Here is a 26,132-nt window from a genome sequence, read left to right as displayed (position 1 = left end):
ATAACTCTTCTAAACTATTTACCTTCAACTATCTGATCCACATTTTCAAATGCCTCCTCCATGTTTCCTTGTTCCAGCTTTTTTTCAGGGCACAGGAATGAATTGTGCTGTATGGCATCCTATGCAAAAGGACGAAAACACAAAGACAGTCATCCCTTCTCTTTGCTGTTGCCGGCTAGTAGATTCCCCCACATTGTTGCCTCCTGGGACACAAGAAAGGTATCATCGAGCGTTCAAGAGGTCTAGAGTACACAAGGTGTCAGAGGGACTGTCTTCTACATTTGCAGAGAAAGTCAGCCAGAAGGACTAGGGAAACATGAAGAAGGAAGCCATTTTCAGAACGGAGGCTGGGCTCAGAGGGATGCTCTACTGAGAGAACACTTGCTCACTTTTAGCATGGGTCTCTAGGAACAGTGCTGGGTGCCCAGACACCATGGGGGAGCTGCTGAGCCCTCCTTTTCCATGTCTCCCTGAGGAAAAAGGTGTGTTAGATACTAGGTAGCTACACATGTGAACCTCTTCTTCACTCGGGATCTTGATGGATCCCGTGTTGATGGAGAGGACACAGGTCCTCACACTCTGATAGGGACAAGAAGACATAGTATACATTGTAATTCCTTTGGGTATTGGACATATTTCTAAAGAACCTTTCTAGAGTTTTGTTCTTCCCCACTCCCTTCCTCCTCCAACTCTACTCTCTGGCATTAGCTTGAACTGATATCCCACGTGGAAGCCATTCTTCTCCTTGGTTCTGTGGACTGATTTACCACAGCCGATTCTTGCTAACCCTGTAGACCCAGTCTGTCCTTCTGCACTTCAGAATGACATTTGTCTCTTGCATTCTTGGAGTCCAAAGACACTAGAGTCCGTCCACAGCCTTTCCTTCTTGTTAATGGTAATAGTGAGAGCGGCTACTTTCTATTGAGTAGCACTTTGTGACAAATTATTGCATAGCAGTTTCCCTTGAGTTGATATATGCTACACTGCAGAGAAACTTGGGACACTCTGAATCAAGGTTCCTTAAGACTCAGGATTCTCTAAATGGAGGCTCGTTAAGACTCAGGCAGTTAAAGGGGTGTAGCAATGCATGCCTTTAATCCCAGTACTTGAGACCCAGAGGCAAGAGAATCTCTGTGAGTTAGAGGTCAGCTTAGTCTCACAGTGAGTTCCAGGACAGCCAGAGATATGCAATGAGACTCTCTCTCAACAAAATCAAAAAACTCAAGTGGTGGCTGGAGAGATGGCTCAGCAGTTAAGAGCACTGGCTGTTCTTCCGGGGGATCCATATTCAATTCCCAGCATCCACATGATGACTCATAACCATGCACTGTGGTTCCCAACCATCCAGTTCCATTTCATATGATAATCCTCTGGTGGTTTGAATAGGTTTGGTACTCATAGAGTCGTGCATTTGAATGCTTGGCCTATAGGGAGTCGCACTATTAGGAGGTGTGGCCTTGTTGGAGGAAGCGTGTCACTGGCTTTTGGCTAACTTTGGATCAAGATGTAGAACTCTCCTCCAGCACCATGTCTGCCTGGATGCTGCTATGCTTTTTTTTTACCATTGATGATAATGGACTGAACCTCTGAACCTGTAAGCTAGCCCCAATGAAATGTTTTCCTTTATAAGAGTTGCCTTGGTCATAGTGTCTCTTTGCAACAATGGAAATCCTAACTAAGACACCCTCTTTTGGCTCCCTGGCAAAATATGTTCAGACAACACCCCCTGTTTACTGTTTTTTTTTCTTTTTAAAGGTTTATTTATTTATAAGTACATTGTAACTGTCTTCATACACACCAGAAGAGGGCATCAGATCTCATTACAGAAGGTTATGAACCACCATGTGGTTTAATGGAATTTGAACTCAGGACCTCTGGAAGAGCAGTCAGTGCTCTCAACCACTGAGTCATCTCTCCAGCCCAAAGGAAAGTCTGTTTGCTGTTTACTGTAGTGCTAAGTGCTGGCCCCCAAAATCTGGAGTTTGCAAGTAGATTCTGGGAACTTGCCCCCAGTTAATTCTGATTGGTAAATAAAGATGCCAGCAGCCAATAGCTGGGAAGAAGAGACATAGGCAGGGCTTTGGTTTCCTGGACAAGAGACCACGAGGAAGGAAGAGAGCCTTATGACCTAGAAGAGTGTGCAAGAGAGAGACAAGAATGGCCATAGGATAGAGAAGCAAGAAGAGTGTCCTGGTCCAGGAGAACGTGGCCCAGAGGGCTGACTAATTGAAGTTAGGAACATAGAAATTAGTAAGTAGTAACTCAGAATTATTGGTACGAGGTAGACGCTAACAGCATGGAGGGTAGGCAGTTAAGCTATTTGTAAAGCTATTATAAAGTGTCTCTCTCTCTCTCTCTCTCTCTCTCTCTCTCTCTCTCTCTCTCTCTCTCTCTGTTTTATCCAGGAACATAAATGGTCAAAGGCAGGAAGGAACCACACCAGGATTTATTAAAATATTCATACTACAAATGGCACCTTAAACCCACTTTAAAAAAAGGTAATTAGAGATTCACGAATGGAAAACACATTCTGCCCCTTTAAGATTAGGAGGAAAGGAGAATCAGTTTCTTAGCTGAGCCTCATGGTTTCTCCCCAACTTGTGCAGGGACTAGGACAAAATTCATGCTAAATTGGCACGCACAATTCTTGGATTTACGGCGTAAAACTAAGACACAGCTGTACCCCCAAGACGACCCAAGCACACTGGGCAGGAGGCTAGGGATTCAGCCTGAGGTTTTCTCAAATGCTCTTAAGTTTTGGCTGAGAGCCTAAGCCATGGAGTGGGGAGCTCCTGCAGGCTATGCAGAGAGCAGGCCTAAATACGATAGGAATGGAAAAATTAATGGAAATTTAAAATATCAATGCTATATAAACAGTACTTCTTTGAACATGACTCTATGAGAATTCTAGGATCACTTAGCATGGCATTGGCCCATATTTTGGCCTAAGAATAGGTTCATACAGAAAGTAGAAGGGAATTTGATTGAGGTTAAATACATAGGAAAGGATGTTACTTCACTTCATAGAAAGAGGAAGGGGATAGAATCATATATCCCCAGAGATATTACTGTCTCTAGAGGGGAGGAATAAATGAAACTTGCCTTGATTGCTTTAGAGGATAGAAGGAAGAATGATGGTAATTGCTTTAAGTGTTTTTTTTTTTTTTTTTTTTTTTTTTTTTTTGGTTCTTTTTTTTCGGAGCTGGGGACCGAACCCAGGGCCTTGCGCTTCCTAGGTAAGTGCTCTACCACTGAGCTAAATCCCCAGCCCCCCTTTAAGTGTTTTTAAGTAATAATTTGTACTGGCTGGTTTTGTGTGTTGCCTTGACACAAGCTGGAGTTATCACAGAGAAAGGAGCCTCCCTTGAGGAAATGCCTCCATGAGATCCAGCTAAAAGGCATTTTCTTAATTAATGATCAAGGGTGGGAGGGCCCATTGTGGGAGGTGCCATCCCTGAGCTGGTAGTTCTGGGTTCTATAAGACAGCAGGCTGAGCAAGCCAGTAAGTAACATCCCTCCATGGCCTCTGCATCCACTCCTGACCTGCTTGAGTTCCAGTCCTGACTTCCTTTGGTGATGAACAGCAAAGTGGAAGTGTGAGCTGAATAAACCCTTTCCTCCCCAGCCTGCTTCTTGGTCATGATGTTTGTGCAGGAGTGGAAACCCTGACTAAGACATAACTGCTTTAAATAGTTTTAAAGAGATACTAATCTCCATAGAAGGGAGGAATAAATAAAAAATTGCTTTAATTGTTTTAAGGATAGAAGGGAGAAAGAATGGTAACTAAGTGTTTTTAAGTATAAATGGAAGAATAAAGAAATCTAGGCCTTTGATCTCAAATGTAGGAAACAAAGGCATGGAGATACCGAGAAACCCTATCTCAATAAATAATATTAAATATTTTAATTGTTTTGAGTTGTTTTAATTATCAAAATGAAGGTGGTTCATAGCTTGCTGGTATTAATGGCATTAGTAATCCTCTTGGAGGGAGGTCAGAGTAGAGCTGGCCTAAAAAGAGGCTGCTGAATGGAGTCGATTGCCTTCCTGTTGCCTGACCAAGGACATGCTATTTTGGGAGAGAGGCTCTGTATTGTGTTGTTAGGAAAGAAAAAAAGTTACTTTCAAAGGGATATGGATCGGATATGATAGAGGAAGACCCCCTGAAGACCTTAGCTACGCACAGAAAAATTCAAGAAGACCAAATATGACAGGTAACATGAACATGATCCCTCCACCGGGGAGCAGCTCTGAAACTGGCTGAGACATAAAAACGCCTCTAGCCAAATGAATCTTGTTAGTTACGGGATCCTAAAATTCGCCTGCCATCCTTCCTTATGGCACCACTCATAAAAACAGACAGTTATCTTTCACTTGCTCGAAGAGCAAAAATTCATCCTTAACTGATCTGCACACCTTGCACAATCTATACGAATATCTTTACAGAACTAAATATTGGTTGTAAGATTCACATGTTGTGAATGAAACCCCATTTCTGACAAGATTCATCCTCAGGGATGCTGAGGTGACCTGCTGTTCCAGCTCCCTGTCTGATCCTGCCTCACCCCAGGCTGTTTCCCGAGACTGTGCTTCCAGAACAGCTTCAGGAAGTCTGCTAATCCCAATGACCTCAGTTTATCCAGCCTTTCAGATGGCTCTAGTGAGGACTTCAGTTAAGCCCTGAACTTTCTCACCATACAGAGACTGGACAATAATGCTAAAACTAGCTTTCTTAAGTCTAATCAATTTTTAAAATTTTCTTGCCCCTCCTCTCTCCTAAAAAAAAAAACAAAAAAAGGAATTCTTCACTCTCAAGTCAGCAGGAAGCAGTCAAAGAAAATTGATGTTTCAATCCCTTAAATCAGGGCATCTGGTTTTGGTTATTGTTTATCAATTATAGATATATTGTCATTTTAAGGGATAATTTGGAAAAAATTATAGTTTTGGACAGAGGAAACTAAATAGGTTAGATTTGAGGATTTCTATTTTTCCTCTTTCTTAGGTAAAGGGAAGGGAGTTGACAGGAAAAAAGGGTGTTAGAGTAATATAGACATTAGATAAACGGGGATGGATTATTAATGTTACTCTTTTTTTTTTCTTTCTTTTTTTCGGAGCTGGGGACCGAACCCAGGGCCTTGCGCTTGCTAGGCAAGCGCTCTACCACTGAGCTAAATCCCCAACCCCTTAATGTTACTCTTAAACAAAGCATTTTAGAGCCATAATCTTACATTGGTAGAAATCTTTGTATTTTGATGCGGAATTGAGATTATATATAAAGAGAAAGGGGATATAATTATAAATCCAAAGAGATTGATCTCAATAGAGGGGAGAAATAATGGTGACATATAGCCTATAAGGCACCTCCATAAACTCACTGCTTCACAAAGTTGGACTTTATTATTTATTAGTGATTTAATGATTTATTATCCCATCTGTCATTGTGGTTCCCTGACTGGGATGAGTGGGTACCTGGTCATGTCTCCGCTGAAATCGTGTCACTTCATAGTAGCAGTATATATGTACCCACATGTATATTGTATTACTTCTACCATTACCCCTGTTTTCAAGATGAAGTAATGGGATTCAGAGAGGAGACAATAACTCTCAAGCCAGGCTACAACTATGTGAGGCAGGAAGCATGCAAGCCCAGGCCTAGTGTCTAGAAACATCTTGCCTAGGTTTGTGGAAGTGTCTCAGTAACAGGAAGCTAGCTTAGCATAAGCCCATAAAGCCCTGGTTCTGCAAATACAAAGCCGTCTCTCCCAGTGATAGCATGTGATCTCTTAAAGCAGTGCAAAATAAACACGGCACTTGAAAATTTTACTTTCCTCATTAACACTTGGTCTTAGTGTTTCTATAGCTGTGACGAAACGCCTTGAGCAAAAGTCAGTTGGGAAGGAACTGGTTTATCTGGCTTACACTTCCACATCACAGCTCATCAAAGGAAGTCAGGACAGGAACTCAAGCATGTGGGAACCTGGAGGCAGGAGCTGATGCACCACGGATGGGTGCTGCTTACTGGCTTGCTCCTCATGACTTGCTCAGCTTGCTTTCTTACAGAACACAGGACCACCATCCTACAATCAACAACTGATTAAGAAATGCCCTACAGGCTTGCCTACAGCCTGATCTTAGGGAGGCATTTTCTTTTTTTTTCTTTTTTCTTTTCTTTTTTTTTTTTTTTTGGTTCTTTTTTTTCCGGAGCTGGGGACCGAACCCAGGGCCTTGAGCTTCCTAGGTAAGCACTCTACCACTGAGCTAAATCCCCAGCCCCAGGGAGGCATTTTCTTAATTGAGGTTCTCTCATTTCAGGTGACTTTAGCTTGTGCCAAGTTGACAAAACCATCCAGGCACACACTTTGACCCCAGTAAGTCATGGAGGCAAACACGTAACGGCAAACACATAAGTATGTTTATTGTTGCAATGTGTGTCAAAAGACTTGTGGCCTTCTGATGACCTATATCAAATGAGCACTGTGAGTTAGACACTGCTCTTTTTACCTCCATTAACTCATTTGTGAGGACTTGATGAGGTGCATAGCATTACTCTCCTTTTACAGGCTAGTAAACCATGGTACAAAGGTGTAAATTCCTCACCAAAGATCACACGGGTAGAAAACGGCAGTTATAATTCGAATTTGTCAGCTTGGAACTAGTACCTGTGTGCTACACTGTCTCGCTTAGAAATATATTTGATAAAGTTTTATCATATATAACACTCACAATATACAACATATTTATATCAATATTCATGTAAATAGGTTAATACATACACATATGCATTATTCTTGGCATATATGACTTTTGTTTCCTGCCTATGGTCATACAAGAATTATTTGCTCACTTTAGACATTCTTATTCTGAAGAACATTTAGACCTCTAACTATTCAGAGTCCCGAAGAGGTCATGGGTGTGTCCTCTGGGTGCCGTTTCCCCCTTCAGAAAGAAGAGTTCAAATGGAAATAAAAACAAAACCAAACCCACACTAGGATTCTAGTGCAAGTCAAAGAGGGAGGGTCAGCCAAGAAAACCCGTGTTCCTTGCAAACTTGGCGGATGGGAAGTTGGCGTAGAGATTAAGAACCGGGCCTTCATAACTCTGTGCACTGGGAGACTGGTACCCTTCAGGCACATTTCAAACTGTCCCCACAGCTCCCTGGTGCCTTTACATACCAACTATGGTCTACTGCAAGCCCAGAAACAAGCTGTTTTTTTTTCTCAACCTAGTTTCTCTGATTATGCTGTACTGAGTTAGAGAATGCAAGTTCAAGTTGCCGTAGATTGGGTCTGCGATGTACCCCAAACGCCCATGAGGAAGAGGCTCAGTCTCCAGCTTGGTTCTGGCATGGGAATGGGAGAACTTCTAACCAGCGAGGACTCCTGGAAGGTTTTGGTTATTGGAGACATGCCCTCAAAGTGGGCTGTGGGACTTTGGTCTCCTCCTTTCCTGCACTTCCTGTCCCAGGCATGAGGGAGTACTTTTGCTCACCTACGAGAGGCCACTACAGTTTATTACCCAGCAAAGCATGAATTGAAACTTCTAAATCTTGAGCCAGAAGCCACTGTCCATCCTTATGAGGTAGTTATCTCAGATGCTTGAATTTTCTATGTTTTCATGCCATAATTTTCTTTACACATAACTTAAATCCCATCACCAAGAGTCGGAAATTTCTATAGAATTTCATCGTGAAGTTCTCATTACATTTAGTAATCCTTCTTTAAAGTCACATTGTTCCTGACATCCACTCTTACCACCTCTCTCAAATAACAGGGTCCCAGGCCTTTGGTGGATACACACGCCGTCTGGAATAAAATTAGGATCCTGGCTTTCTTGGCAGTTGGGTTCAGCAGATGCAGGCCTTCCAGCCAGTGAAATAGAAAGGCATGTGCACTGTACACACCTCCCTGTACGGACTGGGAAATGATTTATTTCTTATTTTTTTAAGATCTATTTATTTTACATATATGAGTACACAGTAGCTGTCTTCAGACACCAGAAGAGGGCATCAGATCCCATTACAGATGGTTGTGAGCCACCATGTGGTTGCTGGGATTTTAACTCAGGACCTCTGGAAGAGCAGTCAGTGCTCTTAACCACTGAGCTGTCTCTCCAGCCTCGGAAATGATTTCTTTTTTTCAATTTTCATTTTTGAGACAATGAGTCTCTATGTAGTCCTGGATTTCCTGGAACTTACTATGGAAGACCAGGCTGATCTCTAACTCACAGAGATCCATCTGCCTCTGCTGCCTGAGTCCTGGGATCAAAGGCATGTGTCCCCATACCCTGTCTGGGAAGTGTTCTAAGAGGCATCCCTTTTGCTATCTGGAATGTGGATTTAATGGCCAGAGCTTCAGGAGCTATTAGAATGAAAACCATATATTACAGAGAGACTAGTTAGAGGGAGCTGGATTCTGGACACACAGCTCATAAGCTGTGGCTTGTGTCCCACCCAGCCTAATTTTCAGGGCCATAGTCTTGAGAGGTGATTAGGTAATGGAGGCTCATTAGTTCTGAGGGTTATTGTAATAACCATAGTGGAATAGCTTTGTTATGAAAGTGAGTTTCTCTGTGCTCTCTGCCTTCCACCTTCTGGAATCGTGTAGCATTAGAGTCTGCTCTTCAGTTTTGGCCTTCGCAGGCAATAGAACCTTGAAAGATAAATTCCTGTTCATTACATATTATCCAACCTCGGGGATTCTGTTATAGCCGCACAAAACATTCCATGTAAACCATATGCACAGATGTAAACATCGCATCACGTAAGCCCTGGACCGATCCTTTCTAGTCTTTTCCCTTTTCTTTTGTCAGCAGGAAAACATTCTACCACAGAGTTCTCTGGGCTACATCCATCTTTCTTCTTACCTTTTGTCTTGAGTCAATGTCTCACCAACCCGGCTCAGTTTAATTTGTGAGCCTCAGTGGGATGTACAACCAGAACCATAGGCCTTGCCACTAGGCCTGGCTAGTTCTAGGCCTTTGAATGTAAGAGAGGAACTTTTATTCTGATTGTTTTTTTTTTCTGTTTCTTGGAGCCAAAGATAATTTCATCTCATACACGTAATACCTTCCAAAGCAAAATTATTTTTTTCCAGAGTAACAGATGCCAAGCAGGGGAAAAGGCTCTGAGTTAGCCTTCTAATATTAAGACATTTATGAAGATGCTCTTGACTTCATAGTCTTTTATAAAAATGATTTGTGTTTTATGTGCACGAGTGTTAGCCTACATGCATGTCTGTGTACCACGTGCATGCCTGGTATCTGCAGGGGCCAGGAGAGGGTGTTGGAGCCTCTCGAACTTGAGTTACAAATGGTTGTGAGCTGTCATGTGGGTGCTGGGAATAGAACCTGGGTCTTCCGTAAGAGCAGAGAGTGCTCTTAACCACTGAGCCTCCTCTCAAGCCCGGCTTTACAATCTTGGAGGGAGACTGAGCAGCCCTACTTACCTCGATGGTGAAGAGCACAGGCTTCAGATCCTCGTAGGTGATTTTTATCTTCTTAGTTGCTCGTTTTGCCTGAACATCAGTCTCTGCTACCACAGCACAGACGACCTGGCCCACACAGAGAACCTGTAAAGTACATACGTAAACAATACCTGTAAAGTTCATACATAGACACACAGCACCCATAAAGTACATACATAGACACGCAGCACCCATAAAGTACATACATAGACACACACCACCCGTAAAGTACATACATAGATATGCAGTACCCGTAAAGTTCATACATAGACACATAGCACCCATAAAGTACATACATAGACACGCAGCACCCGTAAAGTACATACATAGACATGCAGTACCTATAAAGTACATATGTAGACATGTAGCACCTGTAAAGTACATACATAAACATAGAATACCATGAAGTGGGTAGAGGGAGATGGCTCTCAGTGTGTAACAGGGCTTGCTGTGCAAGCCTGGGGACCTGAGTTCAATCCCTGGGACCCACGTAAAGGTAGGTGGAGATAGAAACAACTCCATTAGGTTGTCCTCTGACCTCCACATGTCCCACACTCCCCACTATACTAATGATAAATGAACCAATTTAAGTAATTTTAAGGCAATAGAACAGAAGCCAAGCTCAATCTCTCCAGTGGTCGGTGTCTTAGATGTCATTGTTGAAAAGAAATAGATACACTGGAGTTACATGGGCTTGGGTACAGATTTTATTTATTTTTTTTTTTTGGTTCTTTTTTTCCGGAGCTGGGGACCGAACCCAGGGCCTTGCGCTTCCTAGGTAAGCGCTCTACCACTGAGCTAAATCCCCAGCCCCTGGGTACAGATTTTAAAATAGTGAAAAAGGAAGGTGGGTTGTGCCTAGTGAGTGTGAGACCCTTGGTTAGACCGACAGCACCACACACAAAAAGCGCATATTATAGATTTTGCCCCTGGCCACTGTATTCAGTATTCCCAGATGTTGACTGTAACATGAACCGGCTGAGTCTCCTGCATGGTGTGTTCACATGAATTCTTCGTCCTGTCATTTAAGAGCTTACAGTGTATGTGGTGGCCCCTGCTGTGAACTGACATACTAGTCACTCAACAACTGAGTGTGTTGAAGCACCTATGAGATAGCATTTGGAGACAGGACCTTTACAGAGGTTATTAACACAGAGTGGGGCCTTTGTACAATATGACTGGTGAGCTAAGAAGAGAGTGAACAGAGAAAAGGCACCATGAAGACAAGGAGCACCAGTCAGCAAGCACAGAGACTGCAGAAGCCAGACCTGCTGACACTGGCTTTGGCTCAGCTCTAGAAAATCCATTTCTGTTTCAGCCTCGCATATGCATTTTTGCAACTTTTTAATGTTTATGTACATAGATGGTTTGCCTGTGTGTAAGTCTGTGCACCACATGCATGCAGTGCCCACAGAGGCCAGAAGAGCATGTTGCCTGGGGAACTGGAGCAACAGACAGTTGTGAGCTGTCATGTGGGTACTGGGACTCGAACCCATGTCTTCAGGAAGAGCAGACAGAGCTCTTAACCACTGAGCCACGTCTCCAGCTCCATGTTCAGGCAGTTTTATTATAGCAGCCCCAATAGCCTGATATATGACAGCCAACCTCTTTTGATGGACTCAACAAAAGACCAAAACCAAAACCAAAAAAACCCAACCAAACAACCAAAAAACTCAGTAATGTCTTCCACAGCTGGAGGAGAAAGTGTGTGGTTGATTGAAATGTGACAGTAGTGACAATAGCCAGCACATCATGTGCCAACCATTGTCCTAGGCACCTCGTGTGTGGTCACTTGTCTAACTCCTATGATACAATGGTCATTCCTCCTTTAGAGACGGTAAACTCCCAGGGCACACAGTTGGTTTTAATGCGGGAACAGAAGCCAGCTGCTCTGGCCCCAAGTCAGGGTGGTCCATAAATGATTGCTGCATTTGAATCAAAAGCCCAGAGACAGCTAAGACAACTTATTAAAAATGGAGCATGTGAAGGAAAGAGAGAACAGGTTTGGGAAGGGAGAGAGTCCATGTAAATAAAAGGGCAGGGCTGTGGTCCACTACCTCCTTTCTAGATCTTTCTGGGACAGTGGTTCTCAACCTGTGGGTCTCGACCCCTCCAGAGGTTGAATGACCCTTCCATGGGGGTCTCATAGCAGCTATTCTGTAATAGCAGATCCTGTATAGCAGCTATTCACATTAATATTAATGACAGTAGCAAAATTACAGTTATGAAGTAGCAATGAAATAATGTTATGGTTGGAGTCACCACAACACGAGGAGCTGTGTTAAAGGGCTGCAGCGTTCCACTGTTGTAGAGCATTCTATCCTGGTATAGATCATTTCCTTGTATTTACTCTTCAGATAAGGGCAAATGAACTCAGAGGTGCACAGTGGCTGATCAGATCTGTGTCAGTTTTTATGTTATTTCCTAACTTCAGAAAAGCAAGGTAGAATGGTGGCACTTGGGGAAAGAGGAGGAGCCAGGACCTTGGCACCATCGGCATCTCAGTGGTAGAAAACTCTAGGAGGCTAGGTTAGGTGACTGACAGGGTCCTTAGGTGACCTGCATAGGTGTGTGGGAAAGCATGTCCCACTCATACCTTATCTACAGCCAGTAATTTGTCATCCTCTTCACCATTGTTGCCCGGGATGTCTTCAGCTGTTATCACATCGACCACACCAGGCAGGTCTAGGACCTCAGATGAGTCGATCGATCTGGACACACGGAGACGTTTAAGGAGACCTGTGCAAACGCTGAGGGCCTCAAACCCAGAAGTCCTGCTGCAGGGCCAGGATGCAACCCTCTAGCTGCCGGAGAGGGGCAGAAAGGCCGGTCCTCTCAGGAAATGTACGGCTGTATTTATTTCCTATTCAGTAACGAGGGTGCTGATTCAGTGGTATCTGAGTCATGTGTGAGGCTTCGAGGAGATGAGGCATTATGACCTCAGAGAGTAAACAAGAGGCCCGACAGTTTTTACTTTTTAGTTTGTGAGATGAGGTCTCATGCAGCCCACATGGGCCTGGACTTAGCTATGTGAGGATGACCTTGCACTGGTCCTGTTGCCTCGGCCTCCTGAGTGCTGGGATTACTGTGGTTTAGAGCTGTGCTGGGTTTATGTGGTGCAGGGGATTGAACATGAGCGAGTGTTTCAGCACTCTACCAACGGACGCGCATCCCCACCTCCTGTGCTTTTGTTTGTCTGTTTGTTTTCAGGAGAGTCTATTCTATATATTTTCCTTCCTCCTGGAGCATTTCGGATCAGGGCATTGCAGAAAAGGGCACATTCCCGTGAGGCATCCCCAGGTATATTGTAATGTCAAAATTAACCTGTAAGCCCCACCTGCTCAAGAACCAGGTAACTTCTTGGAATGCTGGGAGTTGTAGTTCTTGGAAAATAATAAAGCCTCATGGGGAAGTACAGAGGCCTGTAGGTTTGTCTTTTTAAGGTGCTACTATACCTTAGGGCCATTTTCAGGTGGGAAATTCCAGGGAATGGTCCTGACCAAAGCCCATCTCTTGGTCAATATTTAATATTTAGTAAAGCTTGTTTTAATTTGGCCCAAAATGGTAGAATTAATTTTTCTCTGTTCATGACTCTTTGGATTAACTGAACCTTTAAAAGGTTCTTGGAAGTTTTACTTACATGATTCTTGCATGAGCTCTGGTACTGGTCACTAAAGCCATGAAAAGTTCTTTATCCACCCTGGGGATGTCATCACAAAATACAGCTTCCCCCGTGGCATGTTTAAGACCTGACAGGTGCATGATGGGACGTCCAACTGGATCTTGGAGAGGTTGGTGAGAATTCACTCTCTACAGAAGAAGAGAGAGTTAGCCCAGAAAACTTTCATCTCAGGAGGCCTGGCTGACTCGGGGAGGAGGCCCAGGACAGTCCCTTTGGGCCACAAACATCAGAGCGAGTCAGAGGATGAACATGACCATTTCACGATGTAACTAGAGTGAGGCACTGTCCTCATCCTTCCAATGACAGACCTGCTTGTGTGCATCATTCTGATGAGGCCTAAGTGACATGGCACGACCGCAGAGGGAGACCAAAGTCTGTGTGAGAAGACTTGACAGGGGGCAGAAAGCCAGGGGAAGTTGAAAGAGTTTATTCTGGAGCTTTTCTCTGCGTGTTAGGTGTCTAACCATGGACAAATGGCTAACAGAGGTGCCCATTTAACATAGCAAAGCAGACTCTGGCCACAAGACTCCCTCACCCCCACTCACAAGTACCTGTACAGAGTCATGCTGGCTGGCGTACCTCACTCTACTCTCGCTTCTCCGGCCTCTGAGCTTTACTTCTGTTTCCTAGCTTCTCTGATTTCTACATAATCTCAGCCATCTTGGATTTTGTTCTCTTGGTCTTTGGCTTCTTTCTTACCCCCCTGCCCCCATACCTCTCCCCTCCTCTCTCTTCTTTTGATTTCCCCCACCCCTTCTCACGGACAGATTCAGTCTTGACCCTTCCAGATGCCTCTGGCTGTTCTTTCCCTCATGTCTACAATAAACCCTACCTCTTCAACCACACCTAGGAGAGCTGTGTCCTCATTTTTTCATTCAGTGTGTGTGTGTGTGTGTGTGTGTGTGTGTGTGTGTTGGGGAGGGCATGCACCAGCAAGAACAGCTATTTTCTAAATTGTTCTTCCAGAAGGGTGAGCTTAGTCACTTGCAGGCCTCTTGTTTGCTGACTGGAGATTAAACACGTGCAGTGTGGGCTAGAGACTGAACCTCTGGGCTTAGCTACTCTTCTGGGTAGGTATTTAACAAATACCCAAAGATATCACTTTAGAGTAATTATGACTCTGTCTGCAGATCCGTCTGGCTGTGCAGCCTTGTGTCCTCCAGCTCCAGCTCTTGGGAGCCAGAGGCTACTGACTTGGATTAGGAACAATTAGAAAGAACTAAAAGCCACCCATGTGAAGAGCTTGCCTGGTCCACACAGTTCCCTCTTATCTCTCAGTGTAGGTTTCAGTGAATCAAACTCACTGACCTGGTATGTTTGGACTCCCTGGGGTAGCGTGACCTGGAAATCTCCCAGAGAGCTTCGGGACCCGTCTGCGATCTCTGGATAACGCTGGCTGTCCTGGAATCACTCAGCACAAAGAGAGAGACTGGTTAGTCTGGTTCAGGTTGGGTTTGGATTATGTAAAAACTTCTCCTAATGTGCTGAGGGTGGCCTAGTTACCCTGCCAGGGTTTCACTTTTTATGACCCTGGTGCCCTTCCACCCTCCCATCCATGACAGGGCTTGGGTGACTGGTTTGAATCTTATCCTCAAGTCCCTGGAGGGATAGGTCTGATAGTGAACTTAGAGGTGGGGGTGGAGGGGTGTTGCTAGGAAGAACACTCTAGGCTGGAGAAGCCATCCCAGAACGAGCCAGAGCCCACGGCTCACAAAAGGGAGAAAGCTTGGTTAAGGCCTTCTGACCAGGAGCATGTGTGAGAGCAGCTCTCACTGTCCTCCAATGCACTTACGGTGGATTCAGGGAGCAGCCTCTTGTCAGCCTTCAGTTCCTGTAGAACCTCCAGGTAGAACTTGAAGAAGAAGCTGACAATGAGAGTCCTCCTGAATTCCACTTTGCCTCCCACGGCTGAGCCTGGGAGGGAGACTTCGTCCAGGAGCAGTCTGCAAGCCTCGTCTAGCAGCAGTGCGTTCCAACGCCTGGCACAGTGTGAGGTGAGAAGAATCAGTTAAAGGCTGTTTGATTGCAGGGGTTCCCTTAGAATCACGATTAACAAGGGACTTTGGAAAAAAAATCAAAGCCTGAGAGTTGCTCCAGGAGGCACAAGAATCGTGTCTGGGAATGGGGCCTTCTCCATTGCAGCATAAGTCATGCATGTTTTAAAGTCAGAATATTCTAGAACCATTCCAGAATATTCTGGAGCAGAACAGAATTCACACTTGGATGCCCTACCAGGGAAGAAATAGCGTGAGCCCTATGATAGGAGCATTGGGTGTTCTGTGGAGAAGCCTGCTGGGTGTTCATTTGCAGGAGAAAAGGGGGCTGAATGAGAAAACACAGGCTGTTTTTGTTGTGTCCCTTGCCCCAAAAGTGGCTTAATTGAAGCCAAATAATGTGGAATTAACTGAGCAAAACTAAAGAAGGAAGAAGCAGTGATCTTCTTTGAGCCTGAGTTCTGTCATTCCAGGGTAACAGTTGTCAACGGTTGTCAGGGCCAATTGCTCTTCCTGTCATTGAGGTTCCCTTTAAGGCACAGGACTCACCGGCCCAGGAGCTGCTGGCAGGATCTGTGTGCACTGACGGTGGTGGGCCCCACCCCTCCATAGGCAATGCTCAGCTCCTCAATGATGTCTGTGCCTTCTTTGAACAGGACTCTCATGCCAGCATTTACATCAGGCAAGGCGTTCTGATGGCACTGGGCCTGCCGGAAGGCAGACACAAACTCCCGCTGAGGAGACAGAAACCACTGGGGGTCATTTGATATATCAGAATAAAAAGCTAGGTTTCTTCCCAGGTCCTCTGCAAGAGCAACAAGTGCTCACAGGGCTGAGCCATCTCTAACTCAACCGTTTTCCTATTTGCTACCTTTGCATGCCAAAGTTTCTGTCCCACAGGAAGGACTACCAAAGATCAACCATTGCTGAAATGAAACTTAAGACTTCATTACAACCTGTGAGTGTTGTGTGTGTGGTGCGCGTGTGTGTGATTGTGCTTCTTTTAGAGACAAGCACAGCTTTTGGGAAGAGGCCTATGGAACAGAGGGCTGAAGGCCACTTCCATAGCTAGCTGGGTGGCCACATCCACTTTGGTATCCCTGGCCAGTGAACATCTGGAGGCCTTGTGTTTCTATGAGTTGTAGGGGTTGGCAGAAATTCGGGGCTGGGAAAGCCAAGTCTGGGGCTCTGGCTTCCTGTGTGTCAGGTAGAGAAGCTCCGTCTGCAGCTGGAGAGCCTTTACCCATGGAAACAAGCGGGCTTGGGAGCATGACCACAGGCAGGACATACCCTACAGCTGCAACAACTACTAAACCCCACGTCCCAGCACCGCTTATGCAGGGCAGTCCCAGAGGCTTTTGGTGAACCAGTTTGTAGTGGGTTAGAAACAGTTTTAGGGGCACAGTCACCTTCCTTCCACCTGTCTGCATATGGCAGAGATGACTTCACTATGGACGACGGGGAGAAACAACTTCAAGGCCACTAACCAGGTTCTTACCTTCTGAGAGTGGGGGATGTACACCGACCCCAGAATCTCTTCAGGCTTCAGGTCTTCATTTGCCAACCCAGCAAGAAAATGTCCATTGAGGGGAATCTGCCTCAGGCCTTCTGTGGAAGGAAATGCCATTTCTATACAACTGAGGGAAAGGCAAGCCTGTTTCACACTTTCAGAGGTTGGCTACCAGAGGAGAAGGCACACAACCTCTGTTCACAGAGACTGATGCAGAGGTCCCAGTCTGTGACACTGCTCCACGTCCCCTTTCCCTCCACTGTACGTGACATTTGTTTCCCTGTCAATGCTCACGCCATACCTACCAGCCCTGTGGGTTTTCATCCTTCAGCAGAGGCTGGCTAACTAGAATGGTGGACAAAGGGTCAAGGCTGAGGTGGAATTTAATGCTAACACTGGCTTAACTTCACTGCTAGCACAGTCATCTGCTTTTCACACTTGGTTTTGTGTTCTGGACGTAAGCACACCTTTAAACAGCTTGTCAAATCTCCCTTGTGCTCAGTTGTCCCCTCTTGGGTCCCGAGCATTATCCTCTGGCTTTAAAACATGGTTTGCCCTTTTAAAGGCATAGGCCAGTGTTCTCAACCTGTCCTAAGACTATTGGAAAATACAGATATTTACCATTCATAACAGTAGCAAAGTTACAATGAAAATAATTTTATGTTTGGAGGAGGGGGGTCACCACAACACGAGGAACTGTACTAGAGAGTTGCTGTGTTAGTAAGGGTTGAGAACCACTGGTCTATGTCCTGAAAAGGTCAAACTACAGCCCAGGGATGGCATGGATTCTGTGCTGACGTGGTCGTAATTGGGTGGAAAATCCCAAAGTCCCTGCTGATCCCTGCCTTGCTGCTAAGTCCGTGAGCTGAGATCCTGCCTTCTCTGGAGGGATGGGGTTCTGCTCCAGCTTTGGTAGAGTTTGGAAAGTAGAAACCGTAAGTCAAAGGCAACTACAAATATCCCATAGGACATTGTTACCATTGTCATAGCAGAAGGCCCTGGGAAGGGACCTCACCATCTTGGTATCCCCAGAGCCTTGACCTCTTGACTGTTTTGTGTATACTGGGGTCATCCCAAGCTGCAGGCCTCGTGTCTTCAGAGAGGAGCCTGGCTCAGTTAGTACACTTAACCTTCTATGCCCTCCCTCCTAACAGAAACCAATCAGGGAGTGGGGCCTTAGCACTTTTTTTCAGCCCCCAAATCTTTCCCCATCACCTCTGAGCTCTGAGCAGTGAGCGACAGCATTAGGCACTTCAGGGAGCCTAGATGTCCATGGGGGCAGAGGCTGTGGCAGCTTTCTCTGTTTCCCTATGCCTGGGAGATGGCAGTGAGTCAAGATCTGCTGAGGGAGTGGGAGGGACAGAGGACAGAGTATTGGATGGTAGTAGGTATTCAGGGAGGAAAGAGGAGGGGCATTTCAGAGCTGGAAGCCCTGGAGACAGGACAGCATGGTTTGGGGAGATGAACGGAAGTCAGACTAACATTGGTCCACATCTGCTAAGGTTTCAGCCCTAGTCTCTCTCAAAAGTTAGGGCCAGAAAGATGGCTTGGGAGAAAGAGCAATTGTAGCCAAGTCTGATGACTTGAGTTCAATTCCCCAGGACCCCTTTGGTGGAAAGAAAGAACGGTCCACTTGTGCACTGTGATATGCATCACACACACACACACACACACACACACACACACACATACACACACACACACACACACACTCAGACGCACACACAAGGTACAATACATTAGAAAAAGAACACCTCATTCAGCTCACGGAATTTAACAGGGACTGTAACAATGAGGTGATAGCTGGGGAAGCTGTGGTTGAACACTTACCCTGGCCTGAGATGGAACTCTGGCGTGAGATTGGGGGGCTGTTTGGGGATGACTCAGATTGGATGTAGATTGAGGGAGGAAGGCAGGTCCTTTGCTCTCTTAAGCTAAAGGAAGACATCCTCTGAAACCTACCCACTCCCCACCCCACTCTCTCTCTCTTTTTTTGTTTTTTTGAGACAGGATCTCTTTACATAGTTCTGGAACTCTGTAGACCAGGCTGGCCTTGAACTCATAAAGATCCTCTTGCCTCTGCCTCATGAGTGCTGGGATTAAAGGTGTGTACCACCAAGCCTAGTTCTCACTCACTTTTTAAAAGAATCTAATTTTATTGTTAGTTATGTACAGTTATGTTTTATGAGGTTACCTGCATGTGAATGTGGGTGACATCGGAGGCTAGCGACACCACATTTCCTGGAACTGAGTCACAGGTGGTCATGAACTACCTGACGTGGGAGCTGGGAGGGAACTCAGCAACAGCAGGGTACGTTCCTAACTGCAGATCCACTTCTCCAGCCACGTCGCTTTACTTTGAAAGACTGGGTTTTAATTTTTGAAAATGATATATAATATATAGCCACACGTCTCTGTGGACATGTACCATGAGCGCAGGTGCCCACAGAAGCTGGGGGCATTGAGTCCCCCAGGAACCAGAGCTGTAGGCAGATGTGGGTGCTAGGAACTGAACTCCAGTCCTCTGCAAGAGCAGTGTGTACTCTTAGCCTCTGTGCCATCTCTGCAGGACCCTGAAACCTCACTCTCTGTTAGCCTTTACACACCATGCCTGGTCAAGCAAGAACAGTGAACTAACACATGAGCATAAGGTCGTGTGTGTGTGTGTGTGTGTGTGTGTGTGTGTGTGTGTGTGTGTGTGTGTGGTGTATGTGTGTGTGTGTGGTGTGTGTGTGTGTGGTGTGTGTGTGGTGTGTGTGGTGTGTGTGTGTGGTGTGTGTGTGTGTGGTGTGTGTGTGTATGTGGTGTGTGGTGTGTGTGTATGTGTGTGTGTGGTGTGTGTGGTGTGTGTGTATGTGTGTGTGTGGTGTGTGTGGTGTGTGTGTGGTGTGTGTGTGGTGTGTGTGGTGTGTGTGTGTGTGTATGTGTGAACTGAGAGTTGGTGACCTAGGCTACTACTAAATGCAGTTCCTTAAGAAAAATTAAAAATGTAATTAAAACCAAAAGGCTCTCTAAAGGCTTCCCAGAGTGCAGCTTACCTTCTGACAGCAGATTGAGTGTGGCGTTGCCCACAGAGAGGATGGGATTCAGGTCCGAGTAGTAATGCCTGCTTATAACATGTCCACCTAAGGACTAGAGAGAGAGCAACATCTTGGTTAGTGTCTCAGATCAGGACATTTGCTCAGAAGGATCAAGAGGAGTCTTGGCCAGTTCTGTCCTCAGGGGTCGGTAGATGTTGGGAGGCATCTCTTAGGCTTGTTTTGCCTGACCCTATTTCTCTGTTAGATGTGCTTCCAACCCCCAAACTCATCTGTCACCCTCTCCTTGACATCACGTGAGTTTTGGAAAAGTCAACGACATCTGCTGACTCCCGAGGGCTAAGGATCTCTGTTACACCACCCAGTGGATGTGGGAGAAGTGGCATGCATGTGTGCTTGGAAAACCTCATGACAGTGATTCTCCAGCTGTGGTCTGAACCACAAAGTCAAAGGCTGGCCAGCTTTCTGTAGGTACTATACTTCTGTTAATGAAACCTAAGACTAAATCAGTCTTTTTGACAGGTTACCAAGAAATTAGCAAAGCCATGATGGCCTTTGTGACCCGTGTTCTTGCTTAGCTACTGTGTTGAATTTCATCTAGAATTTTCCTGAACGTTTTACTAAATGTCACTTATTGATTTAAAAGTCTCTGTTAATTGGTCTGTCACTTTAACCCGTCGAGCTTTCAGCTTATCCCATTGTCTCAATGATGAGAAACAACTATGTGCCCAGAGACTGATAGCCATGACCCACCGCCATGTTCCGGATCTGCTGTCCCGCCAAGCTACGGAGGTGTTTCAGGAGAGCTCGGTAGGTCTGAGTTTTCTCCTCTGGGAGCTCAGAGATGCTCTCAGCTAAGACGTCTTTCACCTGAGCCAGGCTGCAGCAGGCACCTATGGTCAGTCCTGGAAAAGCAGGTTGTTTCATTGGCACGAAGGTGCAGAGCCCACATCACTACCCTAAGGTCTCACTTAACATTTGGTTAGTGTGCTGACTGCCGTGTGTGTGTGTGTGTGTGTGTGTGTGTGTGTGTGTGTGTGTGTGTATGTGTGTGCGTGCACACAACCTTGGTTAGCAATCCTGGTTGGTTTTATTTTATTTTATTTTATTTTTTTGGTCAAAGTCTTTCATTGATTGAGAGGTCTGCCTGTCTCCACTTGCTGACTATTGTGATTACAGCATGCCCTATGCCCTATTTTGCTCAGATATTGTATGTGGATTCTGAGGATTAAACTTAGATTTTAATGCTTGCAAGACCCAGATAGCTAAGCCAATTTCCCCAGTCTTGGCTATAAAACTTTTAAAAGGCTCCATGGTGGTCCATCTCCTGTGCAACTATGGATGGGACCCTGTGGCCACACTCGTCTTTGGACAAGTATGAAGAAGTAGAGATAGGAGAGAAGAAACGTTGGCAACAACATGCCAGTGGTAGACCCGGCTAGAACTTCCATGATCCTTCTGAATGACCATGATTACTATGTGGTTAAGGAGAATAAATCTGATAACATTATCACAATAGCAAAGGACATTTTGAATCACTAGGTCATGGTCTAAAAATCAACAATTATTTTTCAGAAGGAATGGGATTTTATGGAACCCTGAAGGACAAACATGAATGGCCTTCTCTCTGGCTTTATGGGTCTCACAGGGTTTATGGTGATGCCAATTTGAATCTGACATGACAGCACCACACTAGGACTCCCCGAGAGGAATGGCTCTTGATGATTCTTAGCAAAAAAACATGTGAACAATTAACCAAGTGATGACCAAACCAAGCTTCTATTTACCAGTGAAGACATGAAACAGGCTGTGTATGCCTCTCCACGTAAATCACCCCACTCGGGGTGACGTTTCAGTATATACTGGTTTGAAAACATTTCAAAATATAATAGCTCAGGAATTTAGGCCACGAAGACCCAAACAAGGATCAAATTAGTAACATTTTGGCTGCGGATTTTCCAACTCTGATAATCATAACCTTCATGAATCGGTCCATGAGGGACACTGGCCAATCAAAACATACACATCCCAAGGGAGCAGCTGCCTCAGACTTCCCATTGGTGGATGGTGTTGGGTTTGGGGAAGTTCAGGGGTCACAGCAAGGGGCAAAGGGAGCCATGGGTGAGCATCCAGGAGGAGTGGGACAGTGCTACTTGCCAACTGGCCCAGAGATTAATCAACGTTTTGACAATAGTTGGAGTTAAACACGTGAGCAAGAACTCCAGGGTTTCTCCTCAGTAGGACGAAAGGGTTCAAATCAATATAGGAAACTATGTGGCCACTGGAACCACCCAGGTTTGACCTTTTCAAGTAAGTCCTTCACCTCTCTCAAGTTTACATAATGAAACCCCAGCACACGGGGTTTGCGTTGAGTTCGCTCGCAGGCTTGGGTAATAACTGCTGTGAGTCTGAATTTCAGCAGGTTTCAGGGTGGATTTTGAATTTTCTCCTGTTGATTCATCTTTGAGAATATTCAACACTCCCACACAGCTATGTTTTATCAATATTAAATGTTCTTGGCACAATGCATACCGTGTCTTTGCCAACACACCCCATCACCCCCCCCCACTGCTTCACTAACCTCAGCTAACTTCCCGGATGGAGAAGACCAGTGGCTTACCATCCACAGGCCCAGAAGATCTCACCTGAAATCTGTGACTGAATGGCCCCTCCTTTTCAGAACGTCCGCCTGGAGTTCTTGCCTGTCTCGGCATCTCATACAAGATAACTCTTATGAGATCTGGTCTTTCCTCAGAACCCCTACCTATGGCCTGTTGATTCCTTACCTCCATGGATTCTATTGGAATCAACGGTTCACTTCTGTAAAACCTCTGGCCTTGGCCAGAGTAGCCCATGCTTGCCACCCCAGCATGGGGTGAGACAGGCTGATTTTGAGGCCAGCTTGGCCTATCTAAGGAAACTGTGCCTCAAAATAAAACAAAACCGAACCAAACCAAAATGGTCTTTCTAACGACAAACTAAAGCTCAAACCCAAGGGCTGGAGAGATGGCTCAGTGGTTAAGAGCGCTGACTGCTTTTCCAGAGGATCCTGGTTCAATTCCAAGCACATGGCAGCTCACAACTGTCTGTACCTCCAATTCCAGGGGATCTTATACCCTCACACAGGCATGCATGCAGGCAAATACCAAGGTACACAAAATAAAAATTAAAAAAAATGCTCAAACCCCAAATCCCTGCCTTATCTTTGCAGGAGCCTAGCAGAGCTAATCTTGTTCCCTGTCAAATGATTATTTCCGAGAAGACCCCAGCCCTCTTTAGGGGAAAAAAAACCAACAAAAAAACCAAAACAAAACAGACACAACATCTTACAGACATCTTCATGCTGTCATTTAGGTCAGGAGCTTTATACAGAGACTGGAGTGGCTCAGCGCTGCCTTGTTGGCTTCTTGTTGATTTTGTTTTTGAGGCAATCTCTTGTAGCCAAGCCTGGCCTTGAATTCTGATCTTCCTTCCCCCTCCTGCCAAGTGTTGGGATTCTACGCAAGAGGCTTGGAGCCACGGCACCCTGCTCTTGCTTCTGGTTTTAACACAGATAACAGCAAGAACAAGAACAAGAACAAGAACAAGAACAAGAACAAGAACAAGAAGAAGAAGAAGAAGAAGAAGAAGAACAACAACAACAAAAACCAATCAAACAAACAAAAAACCCCACTCAGCTTATCCCTTTGGTGGGCTCTGAGCGCCATCTCTCTGCTCTGTATCCCACAAGAGTTCAAACTCTGACCAAGGCCAGGCAGGCCATCCGGGCCTTTCTTCTGGTGTCTCCATGTTCACATTACCTCCTCATGGTGGTTTTATATGATTTTTGTCTTTGGTCACAACACTTGTTTTGCTTTCTGATGGACTCAGAAAGCTCTCCGACTTGTAACTCTGCCTCGTGGGCCCACAGCGGCGACCCTGGGACACTTCATAGTAATGATTTTGAAAGAAACCTAGACTGAGCCAACCGTGGACATATGAATGAACATGCAGGTTAAAGAAACCTTTACATCAGAAGTGATTAACGTCCAGATTTGACCCCGGGGTGTGTGCTGCTGTGAGCACCTCTGGTTTCAGTTCACCCCAGGGGTGCTCGCACTCTGGGCCACAGGAAGTTTCCTGAAGGCCACTAGAGGGCACTCATGCCTTAGCTTTAGGTGAGTCATTGTCCGCACATCGCACAGGCTTCAGAGCCTGGCTGGCTTCCTCTAGCTAGGGGCGAAGCTGGGCAATTAATGTGAAAGGCGCTTCCGGCCCGGGGGGTGGGGGGGGGGAGTGGCGATTCTGAACTGTGAGCGGGTGACCTTGTAACCTGAGGCCCTTGGGCGAGCACATTTTCTTTTTGCACTGCAGGTTCTTCATGTATAGAGGAAAGAGTGGGTTATGCTGAGAATTGTGAATTGTGCTCCGAAAGGCCCTTTTGGGGCCTCATATAAGGGCCCCAGAGGCAGGAGGGCTGAGGAAAAGCCACCCTCTCCTATGGAGCAACCTATTTCATTACTTATTTTATTTAAAATTTGAAGACTTAATGCTGATTCTTAGTATCAGAGGAAAGTTGGGAAGTAGGAAGACTTGGCCAGTGCTCGGCCAAAGTGTACGGCTCTGGCTGCAACCTTGGCTTTGGTCCAGAGGTTTGCAGTGAGACACACTTTCACTTCAGAAAAAGTCTGCTGTGTGAGCTGGGCCTCATAAGTTAGATGCCCGAGGATGTTCTGACGAATTCGAACAGGTGGAGGTTAGTGCAAGGGTCAGTCATTCCTAGAAGGGCTGGAACTCACCACCACTGGTTTTAGTCACCATTCTTAGATCAGGAATTCTAGCAGGGGACAGGAGAACTGGGTAAAAGTGTCCTTGAGACTTCATGGCTGGTCCTGAAGGGGAAAAAAAATGCATTTTAGAGAGAGTCCTTTAGAAAGGACTTTTCTTTGACATTGAAAATTTCTTGTAAAAACATTCAGAAATAAAGCTTAAACTAGGATAATAAATGTGTATGGGAAGGAAAGCAATGACCATATAACCCTCTGCCCAATGTACATGTTCACTGACTTATACTCCTGCTATGCTGTACCAGCAGGAAAGAAAAGTGTGGGAGGCTCCTAAACGCTCTTCCACATAGGAACTTGGAGAGGCTTCTACGAGTGTTTGTGACTGGGAGTGGTGGTGCCTTTGATCTCAGCACCCAGGAGACAGAGCCAGGTGAGTTTGAACTCTGTGAGTTCGAGACCAGAGTGGCCTACACAGTGAGTACCAGGCTGGCCAAAGTGACATAGGGAGACCCTGTCTCAAAAGAAGCAAACAAAAAACCAAACCAAAAGCAAAATAGAGAATGTTCACATGGTTCCGGGGCAAACACCTGTAGAGCATGTGTTTCTAGGTTTGATCCACAGCATGGAAAAAAAAAAAAAGACATTTATAAAACCTTGGGAAACTGGAAATAGCTGAAGCTATGTCAACAGCCTTCCTATGGCAGACCGGAGTCTCTCCATGCAGAACCCAGGGTACATGCAAAAGAAGAGGATGAGTTTCAGGTCAAGAATGTTGACTGAAAAACACAAATTTCAGAGCAATAGTGTGCAGTACGTACACAATTAATGGACATATTTTTGGGGGATTCAAACGTATGTGGTAATTATAAAAACCAGTGGACCCACACAGTTCAGCTGCCTTCAGCCATCAGGAGGGAAGAGGGAGGGGCAGTGTGCGTGCCTCTCCTTTGATCTCGGAAGCCAGTGGGGAATGCTGGGTATCAAACCAAGAGCTTGGACAGGCTAGGTTAGCATTCTACCCCTGAGCTGTGTGTGTGTGTGTGTGTGTGTGTGTGTGTGTGTGTGTGTGTGTATGTGTGTGTGCACTTGAGCACAGCAAAATTATCAATAAGGATGTGGGTAGTCGCTAGAAATGTTTGTTAATACATCCACAAATATTTTATAACAGTCTCCGTGTCTACTCAATATTTAACTGTAGTAAAATGACGAGAGACAAAATAAATCAAAACATTTTTTAAAAACCCATCTCATATCATCCGCAGTCATCCTGACTACTACTAGGGTGTATGTCCATCACCTTTGGAGGTCACTGAATTTAATCGACAGGCAAGTATTTCATCTCTAAGCAGTAGATTGGGAACAGAGCAGGGGCCAGGAGGTTCAGCCAGGTATCAGCAAGCAGGCACCGATAAGCAGCCGGTTACCACTCACCCAGAGCCGTGTTGCCTGAGATGAGAGGGGCTTCAGGGTACTTGGCTTTCAGCACCAAGAGTTCTTGGAGGGTTCCTGGGGCGATCCAGGTAATTCTCTCTCCATAAAAGGTTAGTGTTTGCTTCTCTGGGTTCTCAGCCATCCTCTGAGGGCAAAGCACAGGATATCCTGTCTGCATACCAGTCACTCTGGGCCACAGGCCCTGGGAGGGTCGGTTTCTCTAGGAAGATTTCAGGGTTCTGGGGCCACTTAC

At 45.6% G+C, this 26,132-nt stretch overlaps 1 protein-coding gene and 1 long non-coding RNA gene across 7 annotated transcripts in view; one reads left to right on the top strand and one right to left on the bottom strand.

Annotated features, from left to right (window-relative positions):
- Positions 1–26,132, top strand: part of LOC103690538 (uncharacterized) — an 89,542-nt gene that overhangs the window by 29,601 nt on the left and 33,809 nt on the right. For 2 of the 3 annotated variants that reach the window (XR_594409.4, XR_010054999.1), the window contains exon 4: positions 78–24,878. This is a non-coding gene — a long non-coding RNA (uncharacterized LOC103690538). The remainder of the gene's footprint in view (positions 1–77; positions 24,879–26,132) is intronic. The other variant, XR_010054998.1, reaches the window with a different exon arrangement.
- The window catches only part of Aox2 (aldehyde oxidase 2), an 89,404-nt gene that overhangs the window by 46,457 nt on the left and 16,815 nt on the right, over positions 1–26,132 (bottom strand). For 3 of the 4 annotated variants that reach the window (XM_063267188.1, XM_063267190.1, NM_001008522.2), the window contains 12 exons: positions 25,880–26,024; positions 24,461–24,553; positions 20,436–20,587; positions 19,683–19,776; positions 16,633–16,742; positions 15,684–15,868; positions 14,933–15,119; positions 14,449–14,541; positions 13,099–13,268; positions 12,055–12,169; positions 9,441–9,563; positions 23–119 (listed from right to left, as the gene is read on the bottom strand). In XM_063267188.1, coding sequence (XP_063123258.1) covers positions 23–119; positions 9,441–9,563; positions 12,055–12,169; positions 13,099–13,268; positions 14,449–14,541; positions 14,933–15,119; positions 15,684–15,868; positions 16,633–16,742; positions 19,683–19,776; positions 20,436–20,587; positions 24,461–24,553; positions 25,880–26,024 — 1,564 coding nt within the window. Of the gene's footprint in view, positions 1–22; positions 120–6,387; positions 8,646–9,440; positions 9,564–12,054; positions 12,170–13,098; positions 13,269–14,448; positions 14,542–14,932; positions 15,120–15,683; positions 15,869–16,632; positions 16,743–19,682; positions 19,777–20,435; positions 20,588–24,460; positions 24,554–25,879; positions 26,025–26,132 lie in introns of those variants that run through there. The other variant, XM_063267189.1, reaches the window with a different exon arrangement.

The sequence above is a fragment of the Rattus norvegicus genome, chromosome 9, assembly GCF_036323735.1.
Source record: "Rattus norvegicus strain BN/NHsdMcwi chromosome 9, GRCr8, whole genome shotgun sequence".
NCBI lineage: Eukaryota > Metazoa > Chordata > Mammalia > Rodentia > Muridae > Rattus > Rattus norvegicus.
This window is presented reverse-complemented; position numbering and strand designations above follow the sequence as displayed.